Consider the following 17,997-nt stretch of genomic DNA (forward strand, 5'->3'; position numbering starts at 1 on the left):
AGAGTTAAGGAGAGGAGATGGTGGAGGTGATGAACGGACCTGCTAAATGTTCAGATTTGCATGCTGTGGTTGCAGGCACCTTGCTGAGTTAGTGGCAGTGAGGTGACTTCTATTCGAATTTCAATGCACCCCGGTTTATTCCGCCTCACATATCACCAACACCAAAATTTCAAATCCGTCGGCGAGCACTAAAATATGGAGTTCGCTTGAGCCTGGACCTCAACATATACCCAGACACCTTGACCAACTGTGAGAGTCAATTTTGATTGTAAGAGATGGACATATGAATGAGTTTACACGCCCGGTCGGCGCCTCTGAGAAGTGTAATCAAAGTAGATATGAATACATGGCACTCAACTCCGAGTTGAGTCACCCAAAGATGAATAACCATCCGAGTTAACAATCAATGTCCTGAAGGGCATTGACATACTCCACAAGTGTATCCGGCGTCCAGTTCTGCACTCTTCACGGCACCACAACCCAGGCCGCCCACTACCTCCCAGATCATGCTCCCATTGTGCACATCACAATGAACGGGGTTCCAGAAAGCAGAACCGACTTCTCCGAGCGTGTTTTCAATGCTTGGATCTGAAGAAATTGGCGGGGGAGGGAGATGCACAAGGAGAAAGGGGACGTTGGATCCGAGTGTGGGTGAGGGTTGCGGTGGTGAATTTTGACTCTGAAAGGAGGAGCGCCACTGTACTCATTTCAGACACGCATATAGATGATTCGGAAGAGGAGCTATCTTGAGTGTGCATATGTCATATGCCTTCCATCTCGCAGACGTAGTTTGACGAAAACTTCTTCTTCTCCTCTTTACATCGCGAAAGGATGTGTATGTCTGTATGGAGAGGTGTGATTGGGGTAGACTCAAGGTAGACTGGGAATCTGAGCTAAGGGGAAACCACCACCAGCCCAGCACGTCAGATTTGCCACGCACGCGTTTAAGCGGCATCGAGAAACATTCTTGACGTCATTGGGCTGTTTCTCGAATGCTATAGATAATATGCTCTTTACACAATAGCTCAAGTACTTTAGTGTGAATGATGTTTGTCAAATCGTATTCCCTCGTCTTAGATATTTCATCTAAGAACTTTCAACAGCTTTCAACTTAGTGGCTCAATCCGGGAAAACCCGATCAACTTATGCTTGAACCTCTTCCTCCACTTCTGAAAATCGACATGTCTTAGTGCGTCTCTCTTTGTACATATCCCTCTAACTAGCCACTGGTGCACTCACTGGATTGGCCACACCATTAAAACCGAGTACCTCATATGCACTCGGATGGGTAGACGACAATATAGACTCTGGCCCGAATGGTCGATAAGTGGGCCAGCAGAATTACAGGCTGTGTCCTACTCCGTGATAACGAACAAGTAGCAGCATATTTTTACACAGAATTATTGAGGATGATCAGTACACTACCCATATCCTCCATAAATGTGGACAGTGAACCCATCGAGGACAGTGAAGAAGTGATTGGGAGTGAATGATGCTGCTAAAGGGGTTCTGCCACTGAGATGCCATGGGAAGTGGACACTGATGTGCTCGCGCTCGCTTGAGGCGCTGAAAACGAGTGTGACAGATGGTCGACAGCCTCATCCATGTGTCCGTGTGTCCTTTGATAGTGTGTAGGGTCCGCACAACATTGGATGACAATGTCGTTTAAAGGTCTGACCTGGTCATAAATGACTCTGGCTCTCTTGTGAACATGGGTGTGTGAAAAAGCTGTTGTACAGGTTGTCAATGACGATATGGCCATTGATGTAGATGAATATGAAGATGCCACAGGCTACCATGTCATTATAATGCAATAATGTATGATAGTTAGCAGACAGGTGTAATGTATTAACAACGATGGACAATGTAATGCATTTTTCACGCATCTTTTTCGAGGCACCTTAATGCATTAGTTTGACCTAATGCATTATATCTCAGATTCTGTACGTGATCATGACCTGCGCATGCGACGCTATGCCTGCTTGCTATATAGCTTGATGGCATTGGTCCTTCAACAGGTTCGTTCATGCCCACGCCCTGCCCACTCATATTACTAGTGCAAACCGCCCTCCCATAATATACCTGCACTTCAACTTGACCGCCCTTCAACTCAAGGTCCTTCACACTTGCCGCTCATCCTGCCAGGGACTTGTAATTGGATCGGGTTTGTGATGCAGAAGTTGGGGTGTGGTGTTCTACTCAGTCAAATTCAAAGACTTCGATGATTATGGAATGCGCCGACAAGCTGATCAAGAAAAGCTGAATTAGAATCACAGATTGTGAAGCAAAGAGAAGAGTACATGACTGATGACCTGATGAAACAGCTATTTTATTCACCCTTGTTCCAGTCGTGCACTGGCATCCTGGGAGGCATCGCAGTCAAGATTTCAAGTGGAGGCAGCTCAAATATCATCATTGTACCTGCCAGTGACCAAGACATCCTGGCCTTGCAGACAATTGCGTTTGTCTGACACCTCTAGATGCCTTGTTTTTTTTCCTTATCTCTTGATACAGTTACATTGTGCAGGGCGCAAACTTCTCAAATGATGATGACATCCCTTATTCCTCTGTCCTCAGCTTCTCCCTTTCATCATCGTTGACACTTATTATCTTATTCTTAAAGTTCCCTGTCAACACTCCTTTATCTCAATCGTTTTGCTCCCTCCTCTCGCCGGCATATGCATGTCTTATCACTCACCTCCCTTTCATACTCATACTTATAACAAGACTGCCTGTATTTGTGTAGTCGGAGGTCATTCAATCCAGCGTGTTTCTACCCTGAAGCCAACAGAAGCAAAATGTCCCCAACCATCTCATCATTCCATGGCTTTCTACACTAACTAAATCTAATCTACTCGATTCGAAACACATTCCCTGTCAGACTCATGCACTAGCCTTTATTGAGCGCCAGCAAATATCTCTTCAAATGTGTTTCTGTTTCCTGTTGCAAAAGTCCAGTGAGTAATGAGGAGAACATATAGAAACAGTCTTACTTCCTGGGCTGCTGGCCTGCGCCAGTGGTATTGGCCTTCCGTCGCTTGTTATTTTCTTTATTGACAGAAATAGGTGGGCGCACACGCGCACTTGACGTCCCAATTGCATTGAGAATATGCTCGCGTGTGGATGGAACATGGCGGTGTGTTGTTCAACGTGGACCTTCCTCTTCTAGACCGGCAAGACGGTCAAATGTGTTGGAATCTGTCATGTTGATGCTGGAAGTGCTTGCGAGGGGTGTAGTAGGTGGTAGATGATTGGAATGAGAGAGCGGTAAGTTACTAGGCATGGTAGTATCACCTGGGAATGCAGGTAAAAGATGACCTGTTGGTTCATGAATAACCGGTGGGGAATATTGATAGTCGAATGAATTTGAGGAGTCGTGCATGAAGCTGAAGTCGAGATCCTGATCCACAAGACCATATGTTGGGCCAATGGCTGTGAATGGGTTGTAAGGCACCTGCGGTAGGCTTGCGAGAAAACTGTTGAGATGAATCATATCCAAGCTGGAGATGTCAAACTGGTTGAAAGGAAGGGAGTCGATGTTATTGTCAGGGACTACAGCTGCAGTGGTCCAAGTGGCTGTAGGTGCTGGTGATAAGTCAGCCATAGACCCTTGGTCATCCTACACGAGTTTGAAGGTAATGCATTACCAAAAATGCATTACAGCATTGTTAGAACGTGTGATGCATTAGCGGTGAGAATTCAACAGATGATTAATGCATTGCTTACCATGACTTGGTCGAATTGATAAAGCCCGTTCAGCCCCAGCCCAATATCATCCATATCCCCAAGCTCTTCATTCTCCCTAACATTTTCCTCCTCCTCAGCAGCCTCTTCCTCATCTTCTTCACTATCCTCCCCAAAAATCTCATCCAACTCATTGGCCGCCTCATCCGCAATGGTACCTGCATCCAGTGCTGAAGCTAGCATCTTTTCATCGTGAGCTGATTGAACAAGGTAAGCATCGCATTGTGTAATAATTAATAGATGCTTACCCAGCACCAATTTGACTGAAATTAGCATAGGCTGTCTGGACTTCAGCTGAACCCAGCATATTCAGCCGAAAACTCGCTCCCCACCTCCGTCTCTCTGAGATGGTAGCTGCATTATATAGTGAGTTGATAGTGTCCAGCATGTGCAAATTCAATACTTACTCAAGAACTACAATTTCACCTGTGGTTGGGTTCCGTCCTCCAGCAATACAGGTGAACTTAAGTCCACCCGTCTTGTGGGACAGGTGGCGGAAGACACAATCAAGATGTGCCCCGAGTTCATTGAAGGCCCTGCATTTGTAGGTGAGAACAAGTTTCCAATATGAATCAGGACGTACCTAATCTTCTCCTCTTGTTCAACATCTTGAACAAAACCGGCTCTAGCTAGCTCTCATTTTTCTTTCCAGTTCGTAAGAGCTTCCTGGTGCTTTTCTTGGACCTCAGTCCTGATGCTATCATTTTCAGCGGCATATTTGGCACGAGTGACGTCCTTCCGTTTTGCAAGCTTTTTGCCACGTGTAGAAATACCCTCGGCCTTGATTGCCGCATCTGCTTCCCCCTTCACGCGCTCGTTGTAGAAAATCTGTGAGTATATTTCTACTTCTTGCGGAGCTCACCCCAACACCTCATCTCCTCTGCTCAGAGTTTCACCGAGGTCAAGTGCCCCTTTCAATCCGCCTGAGCGGGCTAAACGCGCGACATTTGTCTGCCATCTATACCACGTTTTGATCATCTGAAAGGCCATGCAGGTTAGTATTGTGCAGTGTATTTTATGTGTTGAATACTTACTAGCTTACGCTTATCCTTGACTGCAGTTAGCTTTTTTATCTCGACCTCTGTGAGGTCTCCCTCTACAGGGACACTGTTATTAGTACAATTACGCTCTGGCCATCGTGTCTCGAACATGCTCCATGTTTCATTGATGAATGGCTTGTATACTTTTGCTGTTTTACAGGCAATATACTGACCGAGTCTGTCTAACAGGAATTTGGATTGTTCTGTGTTAGCCCAAGACTTAGGCCCACGATGACCCATTGATGAGTAGATGGAGGGGGGGTGCGTAGGAGATGGTAGACCCGCAGTTAGTATGAAGGTGAAAATAAATTGTTTGTCTTAAAGGCCAGTTCTCAGTGAAACTACTCTGTTCCCTGTTCAGTGGCCAATGCCAGTGTTACTTTTTTTCAGTCAACCTGAATGAATGTGCGAGTCTCGCAATCTGTTGTCTAGCGGAAGTTCAATGGCATCAATAGATGAATTACACAGTGGCCCAGGCTAGGCTGACTGGGCCGAATGTTTTGATTAATACATACAAGGAGCATGACTCCCCTTTGGTCAGATCTATGACATTTACAGTAGCAACTCAGGAAATACTACATTAGCATTGTCTGTGCAAATAGACAGTGTTCTTCGCGTTCTCGCTTTTGACAATGCTGTGCACTAAAATCCATTAAATGTACTTGTATATGGGGATCACAGAGGAAACTGTCTTCGATTCACTGTACATGATGAAACAGTTTGTATATAATATGAGAGATACAGTCGCTTTCAAATGTACTGAGAAGTTAGACTTTGAGAAATCGATGATGCGCACACGCGCACCTCTGACTGATCCCATTTTAACCAAGAAGTTACACACTCCAGGATGGATTAACATTGCAAGGTAGTCGAGTGTGTTCTGTCACATTCAAATGTACTGAAAAGTTAGACTTTGAGAAATCAATGATGCGCACGTGCACACCTCTGACTGATCTCATTTCTAACAAGAGGTTACACACTCCAGGATGGGTTAAACATTGCAAGGTAGTCGAGTGTGTTCTGTCGCATTCAATGGAGTCTCGATCAAAACAGGGTTCAGCATCTGAACACCGTGAAATGAAGCAGAGGTCGTTGTGCTGTGCATCAGTGGGAAAGAGGTGGGACCCATAGGAACACACCAGAATTTTGTCATTGAAAATCTATCAACATAGTCATTTAGAGGGGAAAGTAATGCACGATCAAGACAGGTTTCAACATCTGAATGCCGTGAAATAAAGCAGAGGTCGTGCACTGTGCATCAGTGGGAAAGAGGTGGGACCCATAGGAACACACCAACTTGAAGGATGATAACCATCACCATGTTCTTCGTCTTGAGTAGTATGACTGAGTTCAAATTCTTCTGATGTGCCGCAGTATTGATTTGATGGAGAATCAGGTTTCCATTATTTGTTAGCCTATACTACTCAGACATATTGACAGCAGAAAATGACAGCAGAGAGACGCACCGTACGCCACCCATTGTATCAAGGATCATCTTGAGCACGGCTTTTGGGTCAAGACATGTTCAAATATCATTGGCGATGCTAGCAAGTATGAATGAGATGAGAATGAAGCATATGTTGATACTAGACAGTACATACTCGTGATTAAGACTGGTGTTTGGGTCAAGACATGTTCAAATAACATCAATGACAATCATGATAGTCTATTTGAGAAGCAAGTATGAACAGTGAGACTGTGACAGAATGAAGTATATCAGTTGATGCCGGACAATACATACTGATGATTGACACTGCCAGGCGTCTGTGCTGCCTACATGGTTTGAACAATAGTTGGAGATAATCGATTTAGCACCACATGAATGGTATGTGACACCCATTCAAGAGTCGCAGGAGCAATCCTTGAGTCTACAGGAGCCAGTACTACATGACGGTAATTAGAATTGTCATCCCAAAGTGGTAACTTGGCTTACTCGTTCACAGTTCAAACATTAACATCGTTCATTGCTTATATCTATAGCACTGCACTATTTGAAGGGAGCCTTTTGAATGTGCTCTATCATGTCACCGTCTCCCAGTGAGTAAGTTTTGCAGCTGTCATCATGCATATTCATGATCCCAAGACAAGTGTTCTGAACTCCAAGATCTAAAGAATCGCACATGGCAAGTTTCCGTCTCCCTTCTTGTATTAAAATTGTAAATACTGATCCTTTCACTACCAGCTATCATGGATGCTCATTCCCACAAGCTACGTTCAGCTCATCTCTACATGCAAGATCTTGCATGCCAATTTGCATGTCTAACTCCGATATAGGTGGCGGTTATTGTGAACACCAAGATCTGAAGAATCGCACAAGGCAGGATCGGATGGCTGTGACTAAAATGATACAGCAGCTTGGCGGGGGCAAATCTGGTGCAGGCACGACACTTAAAAACTCCATGGCTTTCGACATATTGAGTTACTCTGTATGAACACATCCTCAAGCTTGGTCATGAGCGCCCCGATGCCATATTACTCCACCTTGGCTGTTGTTGTATGTCAAATCATGATCTACTTTGTTGGTTCAGCTTGACTCCGTTTTAGTCGGTGTTGATGCCAGAAAGGCTGCGGCGGATGGTTTTCCTGTGAGAAATATCCTTGCTTCAGATATAAGCAATGGTAATTCATTTCGTCTGTGAATCATTCTTGCTAACAACTCGAGATCTGAAGAATCGCACAAGGCAGGATCGGATGGCTGTGACTAAAATGATACAGCAGCTTGGCAGGGGCAAGTCTGGTGCAGGCACAACACTTAAAAACTCCATGGCTTTCAACATATTGAGTTACTCTGTATGAGCAACGGTAATTCGTTTCATCTGTGAATCATTCTCGCTAACAACTCGGATGTGTGCATATACAGAATTCCTCGAGCTTGGCCATGAACTTTTCAAAACAACACCGACTTCTTACCTGGGATGCCTCTTTCCTGGAGATGTCTTTAATCCAGAATTTCTCTCCATAGCTGCGCTGCCGAACAATGTTTCTTTATAGTCGGCTCATTCTAAGCAGTCCTCACTAATTTTCAGTGTGTTTGTACATCACGCCTTTTGTTCATTGCACGAGGGTGTGAATGGTGCTCGCAGCTCTACCCTCACTCAGTAACTGCCTTCTCAAGGAAGGGAGTGAGAGTTGGAGAGAAGTTGTGTTAGTAAACAGCATGCCATGTAAAAGAACGAAGAGTCAAGTACAATGAGTATGATAGTGACTAGGCATGACAGTTACCAATGAATCGCAGTTCCTATTACAAAGGTGTCAGGAATCTGACTATGTCAGATCTTTCGATTGCCTTCCTCAGCGCTCTCTCCCCAACCTCAAGTGACTCAACCTTGAAAAAAACAGCATCAGTAATTCCTTTCACCATGGGCACATAATCCCTGAAAAGAAAATTAATTAATGTTGAGGCGTTAAGATAACGATAACCTGCAACTTACTCAGCACTGAAAACCCCGATGTAATGCCCACTTGTGACACAGGTGAAGGGTGGAGGAGCATTAGCATCTGCTGGTATATTGTACAGCGTGCCACAATAGAAATAAATGTGGCAATCATCTGCAATAGTATTAGCGACTTTTGCATACCCTCGCTCGTCCTCATAGAAAACAATGTCGTCACAGTCCTCAGCAGGCGCGTAAGACGGCACCAAGGATACGTACATCCTGTTTATGTCCCACAAAGTTAGTGTTGACATATCGCAAGGAACACATGGCCTAGATAGTACATCTGAACCGAAGTGAGTCTCATACAAAGATAGAGGATAGTACACACCATTGATGTCTTCTGTCAGGTCGTTCGGGTCGACATTCAAGCCATGACAAACTGCAGGCACATAGGAGGACTCAGAAGGTGTGGTACACAAAGTCAGAGCTATGGGGACAAGTGGCCCAATGATTCCTAAGTCAATGAAAGTGAGACGGCAGATGATTCAATTGAGCGATAGAGAAGGGACTCATGAATGACTCGGACATCATCCTCCGGACTGAGTGCAGCCTGTAGCCAGATCTGAACCATGTAGGTAAATCGTCGGGATGGTTATGATGTGAAGCTAGAGGATGAAAGCAACATATCTCAGCCTTAAATACAGGTAACCATGGAACTCACAAGTGGTGTAATGCATTAGCTGCGAAATTGCATCAAAGTCCATATGGCAGAGTCGGAAATGCATTATAATACTATGCGGTATTGATAGCCAGATTCAAGCACTGGGAAGGACTGACTGCTCGATTGGATGGAATGGGATACATTTTGGAAGCTCTGAGACAAGAGTGGGACGCCTGCATAGCCTTCCCAGCGCTGGGAAGGCTATAGCCCGGTGTAGAGACTCGCGTTTCTGCAGGCTCATATGGGCTCATATTACAAATTCTGATGACTGGCCTTCATGGCACAACTTGCACCATCATCCACTATGACTTCCACCATGGAGCGCACCACTTCCCGCGAAATGCTGCCATAGGCGCGACACTTTCCCGCACAACGCGCAGTATTCCCGCATGCGCGCCTTGCGTGCTTTCTCGCACTTAAGCGCCCTGCATCGCGCATCATCCAGGAGCATCCATCCATCGTCCAACCAGTCCCTTGGTATGTCCCTTTTCATTATCTGACTATATTTGGCATATTACACTTCCTATTTCATCATGGACCCTTACTTTACATCACTTTACCTCACTTACATACTTAGAGCGCTCCCTATTCGGCTCCGAGCCCTGGGAGAGCGCTTAGGTAGAACTTACATACTCTCATGTTCGTTTTACACCCCAACTATTCCACATTAGCTTCATACCACCAGCTTCCTACCACTCAGTATCTATCACCAGTTAGTTCCATGCAATGCATGTGTCCATCATCGTTTTGAGGCCCTAGCATCAGTCTATAGCTAGTGGCACCTTCAGTATCCGTCTAGATCCGCGCTTTTCCTCTTATCAGTCTCAGTATCCATCTTCTACACTTGTGCACTGCTTGCACTACTTTCCCGCGCTTCGCGCACTTTCGCACTTCGCTTTCCCGCGCGCGCCTTCAGCGCATTTCACCGCCATTCACCAGGGTTGATTAGCATCATTCCGTGGATCCTTGCTTTCCTTGCTTCCCCTTTAGGGTCGAACGTTCTTGCATTCTGCGAGTATAGCAGCTAGGCAGAGCTGAGACTCACTTATACCACAGTGCAGGAGTAAGTATTTTTCAATGACTTGGCCTGCATGTGTACATGTAGGTTGAACACTGACGCCCTATCTATCCAGGATCACCCGCTCTTGACATGGATCAAGGACCGGGACCTTTTTTTACAGGAACTACTATGACATGAGGGCCACGGGGACTATGTATATGACACTATCTGCAGAAACTGTCACTCTGACACTCCACAATTCCACTGTAAAGATTGCTTCAGCACAGAGCTGTGCTGCCATGATTGCATTATCGCAAGTCATACTAAAAATCCTTCGCATCGGATCCAGGTGAGAGGCTATCAAGCAGATAAATGTTACATGTACTTAGAATGATTCTCAACAGGAGTGGACGGGCTCTTACTTTGTGACCATCTCACTGAAGACGCTAGGGTTGCGTGTGCAGCTCGGTCATCCAACAGGTGAACGATATCTGATGCCAGAAAGGGCCTACAACGACGATTTCACTCTCATCGATACCAATGGAATCCACGAGATCGGCCTTGATTTCTGTGGCTGTGAGACCGCACAGACACATACAATACAGTTACTTTGTACAGCTTGGTTCCTGGCAACAACGACTGATCCACGTACCGCTGCCACTTTCCGAATCCTCGAACAATATCACATTCTGTCGTTTGAATCCAAATGTTCAGGCTATGAATTTTATCATGCTGTTGCATGACTCTCAGACAACACAGGACTTCGCTCACGAAAGGTATGTGTTCTACCTCCTTACTCTTGTTCAAATATCCAGCTCACTCGTGTCATCAGGATCATTATGAAGCCTTTATGCGGATAGTGCACGAGTGGCGACATCTAAAAATGCTCAAGCGGGCTGGCTGGGGATATGATTCTGCCAGTGTGGAGGGTACTGGACATGGTGAGTGTGCTGTGATATGCCCAGCTTGTCTGCAACCAGGAAAAAACCTACCCGATAATTGGAATGATGCGCTGAAAGGAAAACGGTACAAGCGGTTGCATCCATATCTATACTCACTTGGCTGACTGATGACTAGTTGGTTGTATGGTCTCTTTCTAGCAATTGATGCGAACTTTCACCTCAAAAGGCGCATGGTATCTAAAGACAGCATGGACCCTGGCCTCAGTCGCAGATGGGCTTATTTCGTCGAGGAGACCGCTTACAAGGCATATCTACAAACCTACAGTGGCAACCCGCAGGAGGTGAGCTTTTATTGTATTCGCCTACATATTTTACTCTGACCGCTATATACACAGAAAAGTACATGTTCATTCCATAATGCGGTGAACATGGCAGACACGAAGGTATCTCATGGTCTAGCTGCCACAGGAGTTGGGACCATTGATTGTGCACGACACAACATGAAGTTGCCGAATGGCATTGGCGATCTACAAAAAGGCGAAAGGTATCTATTAAACCAGCTGGCAGTTATTGATGATACTGACTGAACTTAGATACATGAATATGGATTTTTTGTTCTTCTCGACCCTCCGTGGACGCTGCATCGACACACTCAATGTCTCGTACGACATCGCTTGCCAGTGGCACAAGAACCTATGGCAGAGGATGTCAACAATGCCACTCGACCTCCATCTAGACCATCTGGCGACATTCGTTAGATTTTTCGTTCCAAAATTTCACCTCCCCGCGCACATTCTGACACGTCAGACCAAGTTTTCTTTTAATTTTTCGAAGTATGTTGGACGCACTGATGGCGAAGCGCCTGAACGTGGATGGTCAAATATCAACCCTGTGGCCTCTAGTACCAAAGAAATGGGGCCAGGCTCACAGAGAGACGCACTCGACGACCATTTTGGTGACTGGAACTGGAAGAAGGTTGTGGGACTTGGTATGTTTTGGCTGCAACTTGGTACTGACATGTATGATATTGTATTTGCGACAGGTGCCACACTCCTTCGTAAAATGATCGAGGCCAAAGAGGAACATGAGGCGCATCAAACAGCATTCCAAGAACTTGACGAGGCTCTGGTGCCAGAGACGACGGAGGCCTGGAAGGTTGAAATCAAATCCTGGGAGGAGAACCCAAACGATTCATCGGTCACAAATCCATTTGAAGCAAAGGTTATTCGTGAGTAGCACACACTAAATCCAATCATGGGGAGCTACTAATGACTTGGGTTACAAGCTGTTACACAAGCTGCTGTCCGGCTCAAACTTGCCCAACTCAAGGCATCTGAGCTCCATCAAGGCACTGACATCTCGATGCACGCTGATGTGTCCCCAAGTATATTCATCGCATTGGGGATTGACCTAGAGAACGAACAGTATGTAGTATTATCTGACTTAATTTTCATTCTATTCATTTCTTTGTAAACAGGCGTCGTTTGAAAGTAGATATCATGAAGCAGGGTCTGCATGCCACGGATACGCAAATGGGCACAGTCCAACGACTGCGGAATGCATTACAACACAAAATTGATACTTGGAAGCGCATTCAAGCTCTCTACACCCCTGCAGTACAGCTCTTGGAATCCAGGGTCCAGTCGCCTTCCCACAGCACCTCAGACACGATCAATCCCGAGGATTCCCAGCTCTGGCTCCCATCCGCTCTGTGCAGCAAGCCTATACCTTGTAATCCCCAACTCCTCACCATCGAATGGGAATTACGACATGCTCAGGCCGGAGACACCCTCGAGGAAATCAGACAAAGTCTTCGCCTGCGGGACTACATGTATACCTTCAAGAGGGACTGGATACGTGGCCAAAGCGCGAATACTCGGGCCCAGAACGCCCTCAATCGCATTGAAGCCAGGGCAACAGCTGCAGGAGAGAAGTATCGTGCAGCTCGCATGGCTCTCTCATCTCTTGCGCACGTACTTGGACATGTTGGCTGGGATAACAAATACAGGGTTCTTGAGAGGAAGGACGATATACGCGGGATGTCAGTTCCAAAGCGAGGGGAAAGTGAAGGTCGAAGTTGAAGACAGTTATCGTGGATATGGCTGGTTGAAGGAGTCAGGGATGATGAAGATGAAGTGGTACAAGATAGTAAGCTGGAGTGTGAGTCACGACAGAAAGACGCTAATTTTGCCAGCAGGTCTCAGAGTCGAATGGTGCAAAGCTCGTGCAAGATCCATGCGATGGGCAGAAGAAGTTGAGCTACTTCAGGAGGAGATGCGCCGGGTGTCCTGCTTTCTTAGGTGGCACGCATCATGGTGGAAGAAGAAGATTGCGGAACACACACTTCAAGTTGGAATCCACCACTGACAATGAGGGTCTAAGCGCCTATGCCTATCGTCAGGCTCGGCTCAGAGACAAACTCGCCCACTGTTTTGAGATCAAGTGGGCAGCGCATCTCCCACTGACTGCAGCCTGTAATACTACGTGTCCAGCAGATAGTGAAGCCGACTTAGATCTCTACCTTCCTGAATTGTTACTTCCTTAATATCCAATCTTATACGCAACGTTGTAACCTAGCATGCACTGCCGCCGGCTCGTATCAATCGAGAATGTATTTGTGGCTCAAGAGTCAAGTGTGCCTGGTCTGGCTCTTGTGGTTATCGTGAGTTAATGCATTTGTTTGTCTTGTAGTTACAAAGGTTAATGCACTAACCCTCACTTGTAACTACAACGGGTATTGCATTACCCCTACACGAAGTTGTGGATGGCAGAGCTGGAAAGGGGGCACATGTTGCGATCTGGATGATGATGCATGATGTCCGCTTCGAATAAATTGAACCTATATGACCGTGCGACGATGGTGGTGGCGGAGTTGCCGAAGAGATGGAATGTTGGCTCAGGCCCTTGTGAGCGAGAACTCAAGCTGTCTACAGAATTGTGTCGGGAGGCTGGATGACTAAAAATAGTCTCGTACAGGTGTGCCCATGCTTGTAGTGTTATGGCTGTCCTGTGAACCTCTTTGTAGGGGCCCATAACTGGTTAGGGTCGAGTTTCTCCGAATGCTATCCTGAGCTACCACGATTGTTGAAGTCCTTCTTCAGGGTAGAGCGGTCTGCTCCATCCGTCGGTAACAGACTTGAAGGGTTCCGTATCCACGAAGTTTGTGGCGCTGCGTCCCCTCGTACATCTCTGGTAGATTCTCAATCTGTTCTACAGTGTCCTTCAAGCCAGATCATCTCTGGAGGACCAAACCACGCACGCACTTCGCAGGGACCATGTTCGCCAAACCAAGACCAGTTGTCAGGGAGCCAGTGTCTGCCAGTAGCTCGGGTTTGGTACGGGATGCGCTTGTAAGGATTAAAGTTAGCGGGGACGTTCTGAGCTCGCCCAATTCCGGGTGCCCAGGGAACACTGGAACCTGCATTCATGTTATATGCAAGGTTATACTGCCAGGAGCCAGCCTTCCAATGCGGATGGGTGTTGACGCCAGGTGGCATAGGTGAGGTCGCAGCATGAGCTGCGGATTGGGGTGCCACTGTCCTCCTTATTGAGCTATGACGGATCTTTGTTAGACATGATAATCAGTCATAATTTTAGCTACAAGGTCGAAGGAGCGCACCAGATGTATACACACACTCGACAGACACTTCAACCAGAAAGCCAGAAGGGGTATTGCAAAAGGGGGTATCGCGAGGGGGAAGGCATTCCATTGATCGGAGCAGCAGAGTATCTGAGCGTGTCAGAAAAATGTGTGATGTGCAAGTGGAAGTGCACCTGAAAAAACCAGAGACATGCACTCAGGGTGAACTACTGTCTTATTAGCACGTCGGGTAGTAGGATATACATCAATAGCATCTCTCTGGTAGTCACGGTAATTCTAAACATCGGTTATGAGTACAGCTGTAATCCAAGAAATGAGACGATAACATAGGTATGATAGCTGGGTGCGAAATATTCCATAAACGCACCCGAGAGAAAGGAGAGAAAACCATCGATCGACAGGCTCATGACTGACGCGGAGTGGGACTGACGACAACTAAATAAGAGTCCACAGCAGTTAACTTCGTAGGAAACATCTCCTGTTCCACCAGTCGAGCCTTGAGTATGAGTTTGAATTTGAACTTGTGTTGGTCGTCCTGGAGACCCTTGTGTCCCCAGCGCAGGTTGGCCTGGGCGCATTGAACCGTCGGCCTCGTTGCCATTTACACGTTGCATAGCTGCATCCAATTCTGCCTTGGTAGGAGGGGCAATGGCAATTCTCTGCAAATGTATCGATTTCAATATATCAAAAATGAGTGATGGGAGCCACTCACATTTTTCTTACGACCAGGAGCTACATTGATGATGCGGCTAGAGGTCCCTCTAGGAAATAAGGTGAAATTCCATTGTCGGGACTGGCACGGTATTGGTTGAAGTGTATTTGCAGGCCGAGTACCGAAATGAATGGGACCGAGGAGAATGACGCCAACGAATGAAAAATGATGGGCTTCCAGATGAAGCATTACAGTTCGTATCGTTGCCGAAGAAATCATTGCCCTGCTATCAAAATCAAGTGAGTAAGATACAAGGATCGAAAAAATTACACCAACATATCTCGCTGAACCTCTGGCATTGGCTTGTTGGTTCGGTCGGGCTGGATGTCCCTAGTGAAAAAGATGAGATCAAGTAGGAAAGAGACACAGAACTGACTTGCCTTGGACTTCATCATCAGGGTTTTGGCATTAGCATCATCAGTACCCTGAAAACAACCAAAACCTTCAGAAAATAGAAAAGACATCAAAACACAATGCAGATGCGCACACCCTGATGTTTGAATGCTGCCTCCACCCTCCACACATAATCTTTGTGTCATCAAATCCAGCACTGGCAATGTATTTTCCATCAGGGGACATGGACAACAGTCAATGAGTTCATCGTCAGTGCAAGAGTGGATCTCCGACTGGCTGATTCGTCTTGAGGGCCCAGATGAGAAAGGTAGCAGTCATTTGATGCGCTAACGAGATGGCTTTCATTAGGGGATAGACAAGATGGATCTGACACGGTTGGTATGATCCCCGAAGAACGACGAGTTCCTCCCCATCAATCGATCGCCTATTTTCGGATGGTGTCATCGAATGATGCAGGAGAAGATGTATGCGCCGTCCTTGGACCAACACAACGACATCACCCCGTCTTCATGTCCCTTGATCTTGATGAGCAGCTGCCCATCCTTTGACCACACACTGCTCATGTCGTCCTCCCCACCGCTCGTGAATTTGTCGCTCTGTGGAGAGTATTTGACAGTATTCACCCAACCGTGACTGGTTTCTATTGGCGGTGCTATTTGTCGGCCACTATCCGGGTTCCAGCGTCGAATGGTGCCGTCTCCTGATCCACTTGCTATCTCCAGGGCACTGGGAGACCAATCGAGGCACCTCACTTGATCATAGTGCCCCTCCCACGGATCGCCAACCATACTGCCCTTCTTCATGTTCCACAGCCGTAGTCTGCCGTCTGTACTTCCACTCACAACCATTTTTTCATCCGGGGATACAGCCATCGAGCATATATGTGCCCAATGGCTATTCAAAGGCTTTCCTACTGACTCTCCATCTATTTTCCACAGGCGAATCGAACAGTCCTCCGACGCGCTCAGTACATTGCAACTGGTGCCCAAGCAGGCAAGGCTCCATATGCATTTGGAGTGACCCTCGATGATGCACTCCGGCATCAAGCTCCCTGCTGGACGTTCTGGTATTGGTTTCTTCCACGATGTGGACCGAGTGTTGTGGTTGACGAAGTAGGACCGACCGAGTGGTGAGATGTGCCATTCGCATCCAGTAACCAAATAATCTATGCTTTGTCATAAGTCCCTCGCTCCTGGTGACACTTTCTCCGCTTACCTAGTCGCACTCCTGGTAAAGGGCGTTGCCATGAACCCATGGACAGCGTGTCGTCTTGATATCGTGTTCTACCATCCAGTACCTTATACTGTTGCCATTGAGGAGGGAGCGCTTCATTCCGGCCTGTTTCTTGTTGAGTAAGTCAGTGGGTATCCCAATACGGTTTGCTCACCTTCCCAAAGAGCATCCTGGCAGTGCTGTGCACCATATGGGTGGTGGATCCTTCTCTCCCGCTACAGGTCCCACACGTGCCGATGAGCCTAACAGCGCTTCTCTCCCTCTGGCTGACGTGCTTGACTCAGTCTCTTCGCGGGGCATGACCCTGATTGAGAAAGGACGACGTGCTTTACAAACAAATAGACAATGAGCCTTGAGATGATGCGCAAGATAAGAGTTGAGGAGAGGAGATGGAGGTGATGAACGGACCTGCTAAACGCTCAGATTTGCATGCTGTGGTTGCAGGCACCTTGCTGAGTTAGTGGCAGTGAGGTGACTTCTGTTTGGATTTCGATGCACCTCGGTTTATTCCGCCTCACATCTGACCAACACCAAATCCGTCGGCGAGCGCTAAGATATGGAGTTTGCTTGAGTCCAGACCCCAACATATATCCAGTCACCTTGACCAACTGTGAGAGTCAATTTTGATTGTAAGAAATGAACATGCGAATGAGTTTACACGCCCGGTTCGGCACCTCTGAGAAGTGTAATCAAAGTGGAGATGGATACGTGGTATGTATACATACAATGGTAGTGTAGCACTCAACCCCGAGTTGAGTCGTCCAAAGATGGATAACCATCCGAGTTAACGATCAATGTTCTGAAGGACATTGACATACTCCCCAAGTGTATGCAGCGTCCAGTTCTGCACTCTTTGTCACGGCACCACAACCCAGGCTGCCCACTACCTCCCGGATCACGCTCCCATCGAACATCAAGTTCACCACAAAGAAGACCTTGCACACCACAAACAGCGGGGTTCCAGAAAGTAGAACCGACTTCTCTGAGCATATTTTCAACGCCTGAATCTGAAGAAATTGGCGGAGGGGGAGGGAGGTGCATGAGGAGAAAGGGGACGCTGGATCCGAGTGTGTGGGTGAGGGTTGCGGTGGTGAATCTCAACTCTGAAAGGAGGAGCACCACTGTACCCAGTTCAGACACGCATATGGAGGATTCGGAAGTCGAGCGGTGTTGAGCGTGCATGTCATATGCCTTCCATCTCGCGAATGTAATTTCTTCTTCTCGCTTTACATTGCGAAAGGATGTACATATGCGTCTACGGGGAGGCGTGATTGGGGTAGACTGGAGTCTGAGCTAAGGGGAAGTCACCACCA

At 46.9% G+C, this 17,997-nt stretch overlaps 7 protein-coding genes across 7 annotated transcripts; 2 read left to right on the top strand and 5 right to left on the bottom strand.

Annotated features, from left to right (window-relative positions):
• Positions 1 to 761: 761 nt before the first annotated feature.
• DFJ58DRAFT_667555 (uncharacterized protein) lies at positions 762 to 961 on the bottom strand (the record flags this gene model as incomplete). The annotated part of the gene is made up of 2 exons (XM_041382630.1): positions 762 to 841; positions 871 to 961. Coding segments are annotated over 2 exons (171 nt in total), but the record flags the coding sequence as incomplete, so codon positions are not given.
• A 2,184-nt stretch (positions 962 to 3,145) lies between these two features.
• On the bottom strand, positions 3,146 to 4,895 carry DFJ58DRAFT_733203 (uncharacterized protein; the record flags this gene model as incomplete). The annotated part of the gene is made up of 9 exons (XM_041386267.1): positions 3,146 to 3,619; positions 3,727 to 3,941; positions 3,993 to 4,023; positions 4,077 to 4,098; positions 4,152 to 4,280; positions 4,328 to 4,377; positions 4,429 to 4,557; positions 4,615 to 4,722; positions 4,779 to 4,895. 9 exons carry the CDS (start codon positions 4,893 to 4,895, stop codon positions 3,146 to 3,148), a joined length of 1,275 nt encoding a protein of 424 aa, XP_041238762.1.
• Positions 4,896 to 7,211: 2,316 nt separating this feature from the next.
• Positions 7,212 to 7,423, top strand: DFJ58DRAFT_667565 (uncharacterized protein; the record flags this gene model as incomplete). The annotated part of the gene is made up of 2 exons (XM_041382632.1): positions 7,212 to 7,278; positions 7,329 to 7,423. Coding segments are annotated over 2 exons (162 nt in total), but the record flags the coding sequence as incomplete, so codon positions are not given.
• A 602-nt stretch (positions 7,424 to 8,025) lies between these two features.
• Positions 8,026 to 8,792, bottom strand: DFJ58DRAFT_845606 (uncharacterized protein; the record flags this gene model as incomplete). Its single annotated transcript, XM_041393174.1, has 4 exons — positions 8,026 to 8,158; positions 8,216 to 8,440; positions 8,550 to 8,600; positions 8,731 to 8,792. 4 exons carry the CDS (start codon positions 8,790 to 8,792, stop codon positions 8,026 to 8,028), a joined length of 471 nt encoding a protein of 156 aa, XP_041238764.1.
• A 1,167-nt stretch (positions 8,793 to 9,959) lies between these two features.
• Positions 9,960 to 13,329, top strand: DFJ58DRAFT_718504 (uncharacterized protein; the record flags this gene model as incomplete). The annotated part of the gene is made up of 12 exons (XM_041384484.1): positions 9,960 to 9,983; positions 10,082 to 10,231; positions 10,287 to 10,616; positions 10,715 to 10,908; positions 10,960 to 11,125; positions 11,180 to 11,328; positions 11,378 to 11,772; positions 11,827 to 12,012; positions 12,070 to 12,208; positions 12,262 to 12,854; positions 12,904 to 13,133; positions 13,159 to 13,329. 12 exons carry the CDS (start codon positions 9,960 to 9,962, stop codon positions 13,327 to 13,329), a joined length of 2,727 nt encoding a protein of 908 aa, XP_041238765.1.
• A 552-nt stretch (positions 13,330 to 13,881) lies between these two features.
• Positions 13,882 to 15,676, bottom strand: DFJ58DRAFT_748933 (uncharacterized protein; the record flags this gene model as incomplete). The annotated part of the gene is made up of 9 exons (XM_041387620.1): positions 13,882 to 13,994; positions 14,044 to 14,347; positions 14,404 to 14,514; positions 14,569 to 14,661; positions 14,816 to 14,953; positions 14,991 to 15,044; positions 15,098 to 15,320; positions 15,374 to 15,522; positions 15,587 to 15,676. 9 exons carry the CDS (start codon positions 15,674 to 15,676, stop codon positions 13,882 to 13,884), a joined length of 1,275 nt encoding a protein of 424 aa, XP_041238766.1.
• Positions 15,677 to 16,988: 1,312 nt separating this feature from the next.
• DFJ58DRAFT_103023 (uncharacterized protein) lies at positions 16,989 to 17,957 on the bottom strand. Its single transcript, XM_041378611.1, has 5 exons — positions 17,410 to 17,957; positions 17,331 to 17,360; positions 17,183 to 17,283; positions 17,093 to 17,132; positions 16,989 to 17,035 (listed from the first exon to the last, which is right to left on the bottom strand). Exon 1 carries the CDS (start codon positions 17,864 to 17,866, stop codon positions 17,426 to 17,428), a length of 441 nt encoding a protein of 146 aa, XP_041238767.1. The 5' UTR covers positions 17,867 to 17,957; the 3' UTR covers positions 16,989 to 17,035; positions 17,093 to 17,132; positions 17,183 to 17,283; positions 17,331 to 17,360; positions 17,410 to 17,425.
• Positions 17,958 to 17,997: the final 40 nt, after the last annotated feature.

Source organism: Suillus subalutaceus (genome assembly GCF_016647625.1).
Source record: "Suillus subalutaceus strain FC151 chromosome Unknown DFJ58scaffold_142, whole genome shotgun sequence".
Classification (NCBI taxonomy): Eukaryota; Fungi; Basidiomycota; class Agaricomycetes; order Boletales; family Suillaceae; genus Suillus; species Suillus subalutaceus.